This window comes from Scardinius erythrophthalmus (genome assembly GCF_964197995.2).
Source record: "Scardinius erythrophthalmus genome assembly, chromosome: 5".
Lineage (NCBI taxonomy): Eukaryota > Metazoa > Chordata > Actinopteri > Cypriniformes > Leuciscidae > Scardinius > Scardinius erythrophthalmus.
In genome coordinates, this window is record NC_138225.1 from 43,169,389 (window position 1) to 43,183,374 (window position 13,986).

The following is a 13,986-nucleotide window of genomic DNA, read 5'->3' on the forward strand; positions in this document are numbered from 1 at the left end:
AAAAGGCACTGCTTTAGTGCTGATGGTTTGAAACATCTACTGTATTGGCAATTTGACATTTTACAGTAATGAAACTGAAACATTCAATGTAAAAGAAGAGGGACAGAGTCTTCCCCAGGGCAGTGTGTGAAAATGCTTGATCTCAGACAGCACACACCAAACAATTACAGCACACATGACATAGCTGAGGCTACTAATCCAGGGTTACAGAGAAATAACGCAGTGACACAGATGGGTTAGGTTTTCAATCTTCATGCCCTGAAAAACAGCATGAAGATCTTACATAAAGAAAACAGGCTCTATGTTTTTCCAGTTTCTTTAAGAGCTGTGTTTATGGTTTAGTTTGCATGCATGGTTTACTTGCTCAGTGTTTGTTCAATGATGGCAAAGCAATATTATACCGGTCAACACAACACACACCTGCTGCTGCCAAAAGAGATGGGCGTCTTCAGTCCCAGGGCCACTGTCCTGCAGAGTTTAGCTACCTGTAGCTTTCTTTTTATCCTGAGGACATTGATTACAAATACACCTGAACAAGCTAATCAATGCCTTCAGGAATACTAGAACGCTTCAGGCAGGACCACAATTGCCAATCTCTGATCTAGAAGCTGTCCACACTGGATGCGACAAAGTGACCATTGAAAATAATTTGTCTGTGTCAGAAGTAGCGCAGGCATTTGGCATTTGACAGAAATAGAATGGGGCATCATTTTACTGTCGGGAACTTGTGTTGTGCTGCATCCAGTGAAGCGTCACTGATTACAATGGGTTCTATCTGCTTTTGTCGAGTCCGTTGCGTCTGGTGTAGACACGGTGTTATGCTACATAATAGTTGTATGATCCAAATTATACAACTATTATGTAGACACGGTGTTATGCTACATAATAGTTGTATAATTTGGATCAGTTCTGTAAAACATTGTGATGTCCAATTTGTAAACAAATCAAACTTTAAATTTGTAATGCTTTAAAATCATCCATAACCAATCTACTCGCAAAGTGTTTAATCATTGTCCTGTAAGGGAGGACTTTGCTTTTGAGAAAGTATACAGTGTGTAATACGTCAGAGAGAGTTATAACCAACACAAATTTTTCTTAAAAAAATCTAAAAAGAAAAACTGGTGGTGACCAGTCACAAGACGCAAGATACAACTTTCCTTAAACATACTGTACATTTGAACCTAATAACTCTTGAAATTTTGATATACGAGTATACAGATGTGTCAACTACCCACTAAAAACCACATATTTAAAATAAAATAAAAAAAATAAATAAAAAAAAGACAAAATACCATGTCTGACTTCTAGGAAAATCCAAGCAATGACAAATTATTTCTCCCCATTTCAACAAACAATCCAAAGAAACAGAATTAAAGAAGTTGGACTGAACTAGGCTATATGGTCTCAAAAAAAAAAAAAAAAAAAAAAGGCGTTACGTCTGATATGTTCTCTCCCACTGCTGGTATTTAGTTTGTAACTTAGGCTATACAAACACTTCCATATCTCCTCACATAACCAATATGCACACCAAAATTAAATGGGTGATAGGGGCAGTGCCAAAACTCTGTGCATATTTCAGTTCTGCTTTTTTTTTTTCTGCTGCTCTTGCTCCACCTCTTGCAATGTGTTGCTAATCCGCCCAGCAGACATGCTTGTCCTTCAGTAAGAAGATTTGCCAATTCAGCCCTGTCTCTCTGGAGGCGAACATTAATGAAGACCACATGTACACACTCTCACGCACATCTCAATAAACACCAGCTTTCACCACGGTACCACCTCCAGATCACGTCAACTCTACTGAAGTCCAGTCCTTGCAGTTTGACAAAGGTTTTTTTCAGGTTTGGCTCCACCTCAATTTCAATGCACTTTTGACCCAGAGGCTTCAACAGATATGATCTCTTGTGACTTATGCAATGCAGCACTGAATCCTACAGAAAGAGTTATCTGGGCTCAAAGAACATCAATTTAAAACAGTGGATGTTTAATGGCTGCTCCATACTCTGGAAAACATAGTCAACTGGATCAGCATTCTTTTCGCTAGAGCACTTTTCCGCTCCCTACTGCACTAGTAGCCTACTTGAATGCGATTGTACCGTTTCGTCATGATGCTAAATACAGCGACCGGGAACAGGCTGTTCAAGCTAAGCCACAGGAACGTGCACCATTACGCTCACGGCCACAAACCAGTTCTGCCCCGGTTATAACCACCACGATCTAATGAGCACCTTTACCCTGCATGGGGATGAAGTCTTTAACAGGGCAATAAACCTGGCTGGGCTTTGTCTATCATTTGTTGTGCACCGATGGAGTATATAATGGAGTGTGAGTGTATATATTCAACGGCTAACCAAAATTGGAAAATAAAAGACTGGAAAAAATTATGCCTGGTCTGATGAGTGGTGACTTTGAAGACTTTTATTACATTCAATGTAAACGGCGACTGACAATGTATAATGTATAAGGTAACAAGTTCTTTGCCAATTAAAGCTCGTGCAGCCTGTCTGTATGGAGAGAGAATTGTGTCTTTTTTACATGCAAGAAAATAAATGATGTGAGAGAAAAAAAAAAAGTTTGAGAGAAAAAGTTATCATACTGATAGCAAAAAAGCATTTTATGAGAGAAAAAAAAAATATTTGAGAGAAAAAGTTTTCATACCAATAGCAAAAAATAATAATATTTGAGACTAAAAAAAGTTGAGAGAAAGTATTTTCTCAGAACAAAAAAAAAATATAAATTAGAATTCCATCCACGACATGACAAGATTTTTAGGAGTCAAAATCGTGTAATCTGACACCGTGACTATCGTAACAGACACAAAATTCTTGTAATCTGAACCAGGCGTATCATCACCGTGAATCATCTTACCCAATCATGTCCGTGCTCAACTACTAAGGCAGAGGCGGCATCTATGCCGGTGAACCGAACAACGGTATAATGATTCAGTTCGACTCCCAAGACAAGACGATGCTCACCCGACTGGCCAATAGGAACGTGGCCCCGCCCATGACACAATTCTCACAGTCAAAGCAGAATCCTGACACGAGAGCAAGAAATTGCATCGAGAGCAAAGAAAAGCGTTTTGAGAAAAACACTTTTTTTTTTTTAGAGAAAATGTTTTCACACTGATAGCAAAAAATATATATATGAGAGTTTTTTTCAAAGTATTTTGAGAGAGATTTTTTTTTCTCAGAAATAATAAAAAACAATTCTAATTTATATATTTTTTTGTTCTGAGAAAATACTTTCAAAACTTTTTTTAGTCTCAAATATTAGTATTTTTTGCTATTGGTATGAAAACCTTTTCTCTCAAATTTTTTTTTTTCTCTCATAAAATGCTTTTTTTTTGCTATCAGTGTGATAACTTTTTCTCTCAAACTTTTTTCTCTCTCTCAGATCATTTATTTTCTTGCATGTAAAAAAGACACAATTCTCTCTCCATAGTCTGTAAGACTCTTCTGGAAATGAGTGCAACAGCACAATACTGTGAATAAATTCAAAATGTTAAGTTTTTATATTTATTTATTTATCCATGACTTCTGTGCTTCATTATAGTGTAAATACATCATAACATCAGAAGATGCAGCTTGGATTTTGCTGATACTGATTTCATTTGATAGTGTCTTATTATTCTAACTGAACTAGTCAAAATAAAGAATTTGACAAGAAAGAAGACATTTAATAAGGTTAGGAAAAAACTATGAAGGTAAAAAAAGTGCCCCCGAAAATTAATTTAATGTGGCAAATATATATATTTTTTTTTTCTTTTCTTTTTTTAGGTACTTTGGCAGATATATTGGCTTACTGCTTGGTTGGGGAAAACTGCACATTCTTTACAAAACCCAGCAACAACTCTCTCTCAGAGAGCTGCTCCATACAGCAGATGTTCCACCGAGTGCTGAAGAGGCCCCTCAAAAAGGAGAAAAGCACATTATCTCAAACACCAGCAATGCCTTCCCCCAACCAGGTCACACTTTCAGTTAACTGCTACAGCTCTCCCTGGCAGTTTTCACGCGCACTCTCTCGGATAACTTTTGTTGTTTGAAACATTTTTATGGTTGATTTATTTGTTATGTCCTGCATTTAGTGCTGGTTTCAATTTCGTGTGTAAACACCTCCATACCAATAGCCTGGCTCCGCCCTCCTCCGTACTTCCGCTCAATTTCATTTTCCTTCAGTACTACGTCTGGGACTGCTATTTTTTGTAGGACCAATCAGCGAACAGAGGGAGTGGCTGAGAACGATGACGTAGATGTAGTGCGTCAGTTTGAGTTGGAGTAATGGCAGCGGAGAAAGACGTGAGAAAAGCTATTCGGTCCGTTGTTGCAAAACTGCCGAATATACAGAAGTTAAAGCCGGAGCAAGAACAATGTTTGCTAAGTTTTGTTGGTGGCCATGATGTTGTGGCCCTCCTCCCCCCGGGGTTCGGGAAAAGTTTGATTTTCCAGCTAAGTGCCAGAATTCCATAACTACTAGAACTGCCGCAAGCGGTCATTTTGATCGCTATTCAAAACTCTATAACTTTAATGATAAATCCCCAATTGAGAGATTAATGCATTTATTGTATTAGGATGTCTTTTAAAAACAAAACACCAAACTGTACATTTAAACAAGTTTAATTATTATTTATAAATAAATAATATTCGTAGATGCCCTGAACAAAATGACGGAGAGTATAGCCTATGTTTTCATGTTTCCACTGTTCGATCGCGCCCGCCGACACACACACACACACACACACACACACACACACACACACACACACACACACACACACACACAGCATCTTCCAGCATTGCAGCCTGTTCATTATAGCCATAATAAAATATAATAATAAAATAGTCAACCTAACATAAAAATTCCACTGCTGTTTCTCAGTACTAGTAGGCTACAATTCGCACCATTTTATGCGTGTGAAGAGGATGATTTTTCCGTCGATATTGGAACGTGAGTGAAGTTCAAAGCCTATGATAAAGAATAATTTAGCATCCAAATACATCGCAAATGTTGAAACATTTTGATTCTAATTAGAGAGTTAAGTGAGCCCAACGCCGCTTACTTTCACTTTCGCTTATAAAGCATTTCATTTTGGCTTTAGTTATTTTTTCATTCTTGTTCTGTTCTGAATATCATTAAATTTAAATGATTTGTTGTTGAATATGTTTAGTGTATTTTTTTACCACATTTTATTGTTGCGTAGCATAATACCGCGAAATTCGGTGCGGTCAATATGACCGTTTATGGCCGAAATAGGTAAATATGTTCATTTGTTTTGTTTTTTTGCCTTATGTGTAATTTACATAGGTAATTTATGAAAAACATTTTAAATGAAAATACAGACACTTTTAGGAAAAGTCAGGTACCAGCAGGATTGTATTTATTTTTTCAACATTGCAGATATAAAATTCAAAACGGTCAAAATGACCGCCATGGCAGTTCTAGTGGTGAATGAGTTAGCTAAGGGGAACGATAGGGATGCAAAGCCGATAGTTGTTGTCGTCTCCCCTCGTTGCACTAATGGAGGACCAAGTGAAGGAGGCAGAAAAGTTGTTTCCGTATCGCGCACTAGCCTGGTGATCACTGTACAGCATTTGCGGCAGATCCGAAACGACCGCAGCGGCGTATTGTTAATGATTAGACCCAGCTTCGACAGTTGACTGAATACATCACTGTCCTTATACATTTTGAATTTGTAAATGCTTCCGGCCGGTTTCGGCGCATGACATACGTCACGACCACACGTTAGCGATTGGCTATGGCAGATCCTGAGTGACTCTGGGCAGATCCAATAGTTTTGAACTTTAACAGAGAACCCGCCTACAAGGAAGTAAACGTTTCTCAATGGAGAGATTCCAGACTCTCTGTACAAATGAAATGTACAAGAGTCTGGTAGAACCAGGCTACCATACCAATGCATAGCTAAAAGAAATTCCTGCATCTATTTAACGGCCATGAAGAGCGATATGTAGCGTGTAGGAATGCACCAATCAGATAACCAGTATCGGTATCGGCTCCGATTCTGCATTTTTTTCTGAATCCGGTATCAGTCAGACGGGAACGATCCAAATCCAATACTGTGTGTGTGTATTCATGGTACTGTTAAGCTCCACACAAGGCAAAAAGGCATTATAAAGCACCATACATGTTTTTGAAATCTGCATGTTCTGCGTATTTGTGGATGAGAACCTCAGAGTTTCGCACGTGTGACGCTCATGGGTTTTTTTTAGCATCTGTCGTCTCATTATAAGGACACTCCACATGAACTTCATCTCCAGAGTTGCTCTGAGAGTTCACTTTATAAACATTTTATCATTGCATTCAAGAAAATCTAATTACATAATACGTTACTAAAAGGTTTATAAAATTATAACAGACATATATTACCATTGCACAGTAGAATGTAATGTGTAATACTAATACAATTGATTAAAAATATATATATTTTAAGGAATACCAAGTTCTCATACATGTTTTAATATAAACAGTAAACTTGCCAAATATAAAAGGAACTATACAATTTTCATTTGATTACATTTTTAAAAGGTTAACCAAATTGGGTTACACTTTATTTTAAGGTGTCATTGTTACAGAGTTATTATTTTTAAGTACAGAGTAATATTAGGCCTAAGTAACTACATGTACTTACTACTATAGGGTTAGGGTAGGATTAGGATTTGGTTGAGGGTTGGTTGCATGTAATTATGAATAATTTACTTTTATTACTATGGTAAGTACATGTAACAAATCTAGCAAGGACACTGTAAAATAAAGCATGACCCAAAATTGTTTGTTTTATAAATTGTTTTGATTACCTCCATTTTTTAAAGTAAATTTGTATTTAACATTACAGTTTTTTTCTATTTTATGCACTCCTGACAGTAAAATAAGCTACTATAAACTTATATAAACATCCAGTCATGAAAAAAAACACTGATATACCGTGAAACCGTCAGAATCTTAAAAAGTAGCATGATACAGATTTTTGGTCATACTGCCCAGTACTACCAATTTGATCGAAATAAATTCTCACTGCATTACATGGACCTAGCAACAACCACAAGAGACCTGCATCTCAGATTGAGATAAAGATAAAATAGCAGATAAGCATATAGCTTCTCTAAATTTAATGCACAGACTGCATGACCCCTGCAAACTGCATACTAAAAGACTGCCATATCTCACAAAGTACAGGAATGTGGGTCTTGCATGGACTTGTGGTTGGATGAAAACTGGTTAGTCCATACAAGATTTGATCACATCATCTACTTCAATTGGCCATGGAAATTGGAAACAGAATCCTGAACTCCAGAATACCGAAACAAAGAACATTTAGTGGCTTTACTGAATGTTTTATCTCTAAAGCAGGCAAATACTGAATGATCAGCCCCACATTTTGAACATATTCCTTGGTTATTCTGTCTAAAATATCCCTAAATCTAAGTGATGTATACTTAGAAGAAAGGATTAAATTTGAAGGACTTTAAAATGTAAACTGCTTAATTGCTAAAGAAAAGCACCACTACTAAAAATAATCAAACCTAAATGAAAAATATTAGAATAACTTCTCAATGGTTGGTTGTTGGATGACTTGACGACTTTAATTACCATTGTGGCCATAATTTATTTAGCCATTTTGTGTCTGTTCATATTTTTTGTTATTGTATTATACTATATTGATAATTGAAAAAAACATTCAACTGTTATTAAGTAGGCTATGTTGGAAAAAAATTCGTAAACATAGTGTATGTTTACCAGCTCAACTCATTCTCCATGCAATAAAACAGAACAGTGTCAGATAAAGAGGAACTCTAATTTCCATAGTACAGAAGAAGTTAAAGCCATAAAAGATCTCATTCCTTGTTTGGAGTCACGCAGAGAAAAAGACAACTTGGAACCGAAGTGAAGGAAAAACTGAGCAATACAATTTGTGGACCCAGAACGCAGTTGAAAGCTTTACCAAGAATGAGTAAACAATAAAACAAGAATTGTGCACAAAGCTGGGCTGGGCACATATGGATCCTCTCACTCTAGACTAGAGGCCCACAGAAAGGAGTATGTTAGAGCAAAAAAAAAAAAAAAAAAGCCTGGGAGCCAAAACGGACAGAAATTCCACATCTGCTGTTCTCTTAAGTGAGTCTCAGCTGCTGAGAGAGAGAGAGAGACAGAGAGAGGTCCCATGCTAAACACTCCCCCTCAATCTCCTCAATCAGGTCTGACCCCAGAAGAATAATCCAAAAATCAAAGAGGGAGATGGAGAAATGAGAGAGAACGAGAAAAATCTGGAAGAACCTTCAGTGGCGGCTAATAAATCTGAGGCATCTGAGGCAATGAGAAGTTCCATAAATATACAATGCATTCAAATATACGCTGATCTCAGTAATGCCATTTAACAGTATTGTTGGTACACTGTAAAAAACTGTAAAAAGTAAAACAAAAACAAAAAAACAATTACAGTAAAAACTAATTTCATTAACTGAAAAGATGTATTTATACTAAATTACTAAAATCTTTCTTACCTTTACAGTATACAGACTAACAATCAAAGTTAAGGTAAGTAAACTAAGACAAGTACTCATAGTAGGTGAGGCTGTTTTTTTTTTTTTCACTTTTAATACTATAAAGCTGCTTGCTTTAAAGAAATCTATTGCATGAAGTGCTATATAAATAAAATGTGTATGTGACTTGACTGTGTGACGAATTACAGAGCTTGTGCAAACATATCCATAATCCATGTAGCTATGATCAGATGCTTTCTTAACTGCCCTTTTTTCATCAAAAGGTTCTAAGAATGGTAAGGAACGGTTAAAGTTATATTTCCAGTTGAGCTTAGTTCGGCACGGCACAATTACAAATCGTTCTCTGCCTGGAATTCTCCTGTGCTAGTAGAATAATAAAATGAACACTAAAGAGGAAGAGCCAATTGCTGAATTGGTGAAAATCTGTGAGATTCGTCTTTAAGACATTCCAGATGTTTCTTATGCCGTGAGTCTCTGCTTCAGGCACCACACAGAAATGGTACTTGCGGTGTACAGGAAAATGTCACACTGGAAAGCACTTCATTTTTGGCTATGAAATTCTTCTTTCTTTTTTCATTTTAATGTTTAGAATAATTTTCTAAATGAGCTCAGTTAGCTCTGGAGATTCCTCAGGAATAACATTTATGTCATATAATGACACATAATACCACACACACAATTCCACATAATACCTCAAACATCACTATCGAGAATGAGGGGCATTTTCTGGCATTTCACTTCCCTCTGCACTGATTCTTTACGCAACAGTTACGCAAATAGGCCAAGAGGATTCAAGAGAAAAAAAAAACATACGGTAGTCATTTCAAATGAGGAAGAGAAACCAGAGATTTTCTAGCAAGGCCGAAATAATCTTCCAACAGTGTAAAATAGCATCAGATATCAATTATCTAGGCCTATGTACTATGTAGATTAGAAATGCTATGTGGATTGGGTTTGAGTCCTGGCGTGTGAGCAGCATAATGCCATGAGCTCTGGCAGTTTTCCAGATCTGCTTCTGGTTCACATTCCTCAAAACTGCAATCTCCAAGTCTCAACCCCTGTCCAGTGTAAGCGCTTCCTCTCCCTTCCCTTCCCTTAACATGGACACAAATCAGAATATTCATTCAGAAAAAGAGAGGCCATAGAGTCAATTTAGCCACAGTTATGCAGCTTAAGCAATCTTGATCTTGACAACCAGGAAAAAGTTAGGTGGGTTTAAAAAAAAAAAACCTCAAAAGATAAAAATATACTAGTGTTTTTATGCATCACACCACAAAGGACGAGGAAGTCGCATACAAGTTGATTTTGAGTGCCGTATCTCACTTATGATCATGATTTCATAACCTGACAACATGAAGAACGGTTTAGTTGTCACCATGACAACTGAGTTTGTCTTTCTGGTTTTTCTTAAGAACCTAAGGCAAACAAGCCTCAAAAGCTATAGTGTGAAAGTGCCCTAAGAAGAATCTGTATTGTATCATTCACAAGCTTTTTTTAGACACTAGAAAAGAAATGGCAACAAATGGCACAAAAAGACAGCATAGAGCAAAACTACAAATTAAGAGAGCTGGGTGATTATAAAGGAGCCATAGGGGGCTCTAAGCACTCATACTGTGGCTGTGTGAAAGATGCAGCAATGCCAGACAATTACAAACTACTGTGTGCAGGCCTCCATCCAAATCTGGGCTTCCTGCCATGTTTGCAATTATGAAACATAGCCCAGTGCAAACCTTAAACAGCCTTAAATATTCAGGCGACATTTGTGTGCTGCAGCTATAAATCCAATCTCTTGATGAAATGGTGGTGTAAAATCTGGTCGCTAGTTACGAAAATGGAACAAGTGGTGAGTGGGTATTTTGAGAGAGGCACGTGGGTTTGGCATCAGCATGAATGGATCTAGTTAAGTGGAAAAAGGGTTCATTAAAATTATGCACCAACCAAGCTAAAATGGTTGACAATTTTTTAGACTGCAAATACATGAAGATCTGCTTTGTGACCACTGGTTAAGGTCAACTCTGGTGACCAAATATTAATCAAAAGGTTAACTATATACAACTTCTGTGGAATTGAGAAACTATCTAAGCAGCAGCTCAAAATGGTAGAAAGATCTGAGGATTTAAGACAAATACTTTTTGAATTCTAAAGCTAATTTGCATCATAAATTTCAGTCCAGTTAGCAATACATCCTAACCCTGGATGTGGCAAAAAGGCTGAAAATATAATTCAGGGGAATTTTTTTGGCTTACTCACTTTGCTCAGAGTCCGAGTCTGGCCTTGCAGTCCCCGGAGCCACAGGTAGAGGCCTTGGGGGCCTTGGTTTGGGAGTTGGTGGAGAAATCTTTTTCTTGCCGATGAACTCCACGTACGTACCAGGAAAGTCCCCCTTTTCTTGAGTGGTTTCATTAAAGCCAGGCAGCCATCCGATTTCTTCTGGTCTCTCCTCTATGCCCTCAACGTAGCCAACTGCAAGTAGTGCACCCTTGTTGACTGTAAGAATGTCCCCTACATGCAGGTTAATATCCTCCTCCCTTTCTTTCTTGTAGTCATACAGCGCTCTGTACTGATATCCTTCTGCACTCATTTTGATGGTAAAGTTTTGGTGTCACAAAAATGATACTGACTGCTCACAAAGGTTCTTTAAACCAATATTTTTATGAGGCAAGAGTCGAAGAAAACAAGGTTTTATCCAAAGACTTTACGCCTTTATTATCATTATCATCCACACTGGATAGTCTGTCTGGACAAGTGGATTATGTGAAACTAATAGTCCAATGATTGGGTGCACCTTCAAGGTGCTTCTTACAGACTCTTCCCATCTGTGTGAGGCCTGTTCCTCTGGATCTTACAGAGTAACTCAAACCTGCAACACAGAAGAGAAGCCATTTTACACAAGCCACACAAAAAGCATTTCAAACAGCAACTCAACTTCCATGGTGAAAACAAAAACAAAAAACTAGTAAATCTACTCTTGTTACACATTATTTGACAGAATATAAACATATACGTTATTATAACAGTAATACCAAAAGGAACAAAAAAGTGGCAGTAGCTTAATAGCATAAACAGCAATAGGTTATAAATGTTCTGCAAGTGAATACCTTTTATCCAAGTAGAACTAAACTAGCAAAATACTGAGATTATATATGGCGTGATTCTTTGTTCTTCTCTGTCTTCTAACGAGAAATATATTTTAAAATGTTAAGCACAGTATAACGTTACCTAAATTAACTACGAAAGCGTCAAATGGAAATAAACACTTTTTGAAAAAGTGCAAATAAAATAACTAATGGCGCAAAAGAAACTCAAAGAGTCAAAATGCTGACAGGAAAACTCTCCTTTGAGTTTCACGTGACAGATTACAATTATTAATCGGCGCAACATTAAGAACGAACGAACATGAATAACTTAGCCAAACATAAACTGAATTAATTCAAACAGCAATTATAGCAATTAAAGTGTAAGTTTATATAATTAAAATGTAGTAATACCAAAACCACAATCAAATGAGTTAAAATCACACACAGCAGATCCATCAAAATCGAACTGACTATTATTCCGAATGACGACTCAATGCATTAGGCGTTGATAGAAGACGCATAAATGTAAACATATATTAATTTAGCATGTTCGGGGTTAGCTTATTGGCTAATGTTAGCTTTAAATAATATAACGGATTATTTATTAGTGAACCATATAAATGTATACGTACAACAACAAGAAATATTACAACTTAATTTACGATGCTAAAAGCACAGTGGCTGTAGAAAATAAACCGCTAGTGTCAAGTAGTGAAGTAACGTAACGTAAGTGGAGAGTCAGTAATAGAATTCATTTTGGACACGCTGTACTGGAACAATCGACACAGTAAAGCGATCCTGCCAAACCTCCCATAATCTCAACGATACAATACACACCCATCCTAAACACATTGCATACTTCATAAAACAAGCATACCTACCGAGCAATGGTTAAAAAAGAGAGAAACTGAAGTATATCTGCGAACTTTAGTAAGTTGTAAGAGGCCCGTTCATGAAAACCAGGGCCGAGAAAATCTCCTTCGCTTCCCGTAACTCCAGTTTAAGCAGCTCTCCAACAAATCCACCCACCACAACCGCTAAAAACACTCCACATACGACGCTTCTTCGGGGAAGTAACATACAGTGCAGGGGTAAATTTCAACCCGCTAAATGAGTTTTTTTTTTTTTTTTTTTTTTTTTTTAATTCTTTAACTCAATGATTGAGCTCGTTTCCCGACAGTAAAGCCGACTCCGCCCGAGTCACCACACACTGAATCCCCTCAATGGCAGAAACAACGAACGCAAACCACGCCCTCTGCGCTGCGTCAGCGCCAGTCCCCCTCCACGCCCCGCCCCTCTAGTTAGTTGCTTGTGCTTGCGAAGTGTTGCCAACTTAGCGACTTTGTCACTATTTTTAGCGACTTTTCAGCCCCCTTTGGCGAATTTTTTTTTTTTTTTTTTTTTTTCAAAAAAGCGACTAGCGACAAATCTAGCTACTTTTTGGACAAACCTCAGTAACCTTCAAATGTTGCCAGTACTGTCCTGCGAGCGCGAGCTCTTGCGTTCTCCCTGCCGTCACACACCTCTCTCTGCGTCTACCCTGTTCAGTGAATGGCTGAGAGGAGCAGCGGGCAGCGGCTCATTCTTCTGTTGAGCGCACGGCAGCTGACTGACGCGAATCAGCAGTGTTTTTCACTGACTTATCACTTATCTGCTTCTCTTTTGTTTTATATTTAATTTAAACCATTTTAATTTGCTTTCTTTTCTTGTGCTTAATACTTGTAATACTCACTATCACAGAGCTTTAGTTCATCCGATTCGCTAACTCTCTCAGATAATTTTCCACATAGGCCTATAAAAAAATGTAGTCACTATATTATAGTTACTCGTCAGACAAAAAAAAAAAAAAAAGATAGGAAATGAGAACAGCTTTACTTGAAATTCGGCTATATTATATTATATTATATTATATTATATTATATTATATTATATTATATTATATTATATTATATTATATTAAATACAGATTGTGAGCATTAATTTAGAGAGAAAACATAGACATTGGCACGAACTTTAATGGGTCATAGCTCTGAGCAAGGATTTTGTAGAAAAATATGGGTTACCACCACATTTGAAGGCTCGATAAGAACATAAGTTACCTCGCAATGGGGTAAAAGTTGTACCCCTGGGTGGGCAAGTGGTGCCTGAAATTGCCCCATAGACATACTATGTTGAAGGGACTGCCCATGAAAAAGGGAAGTGTGCGCAAAAGTGTTTTTCCTACTATGGTAACTTGCATAGGAATTTTGTAGTTCTATCACAATGTCATAGAGACAAGGGGGTGGGCTCATTTTACGTAGGCAATCAATCAGTCCCTCGGGATCATCTTGAAACTATCAAGCCACGCCCTAGCAACCATTTAGAGGATCCTAGCAGCAACAAGTTCCATTGAAAGA

The 13,986-nt window shown here is 37.4% G+C and overlaps 1 protein-coding gene across 3 annotated transcripts in view; it reads right to left on the reverse strand.

Annotated features, from left to right (window-relative positions):
- The window catches only part of pik3r1 (phosphoinositide-3-kinase, regulatory subunit 1 (alpha)), a 29,436-nt gene extending 16,230 nt beyond the window's left edge, over positions 1 to 13,206 (reverse strand). For 2 of the 3 annotated variants that reach the window (XM_081366152.1, XM_081366154.1), the window contains exons 1-2: positions 12,472 to 12,818; positions 10,764 to 11,373 (exon numbers count right to left, since the gene is read on the reverse strand). In XM_081366152.1, coding sequence (XP_081222278.1) covers positions 10,764 to 11,094 — 331 coding nt within the window. In that variant the 5' untranslated portion in view covers positions 11,095 to 11,373; positions 12,472 to 12,818. Of the gene's footprint in view, positions 1 to 10,763; positions 11,374 to 12,471; positions 12,819 to 13,040 lie in introns of those variants that run through there. The other variant, XM_081366153.1, reaches the window with a different exon arrangement.
- Positions 13,207 to 13,986: the final 780 nt, after the last annotated feature.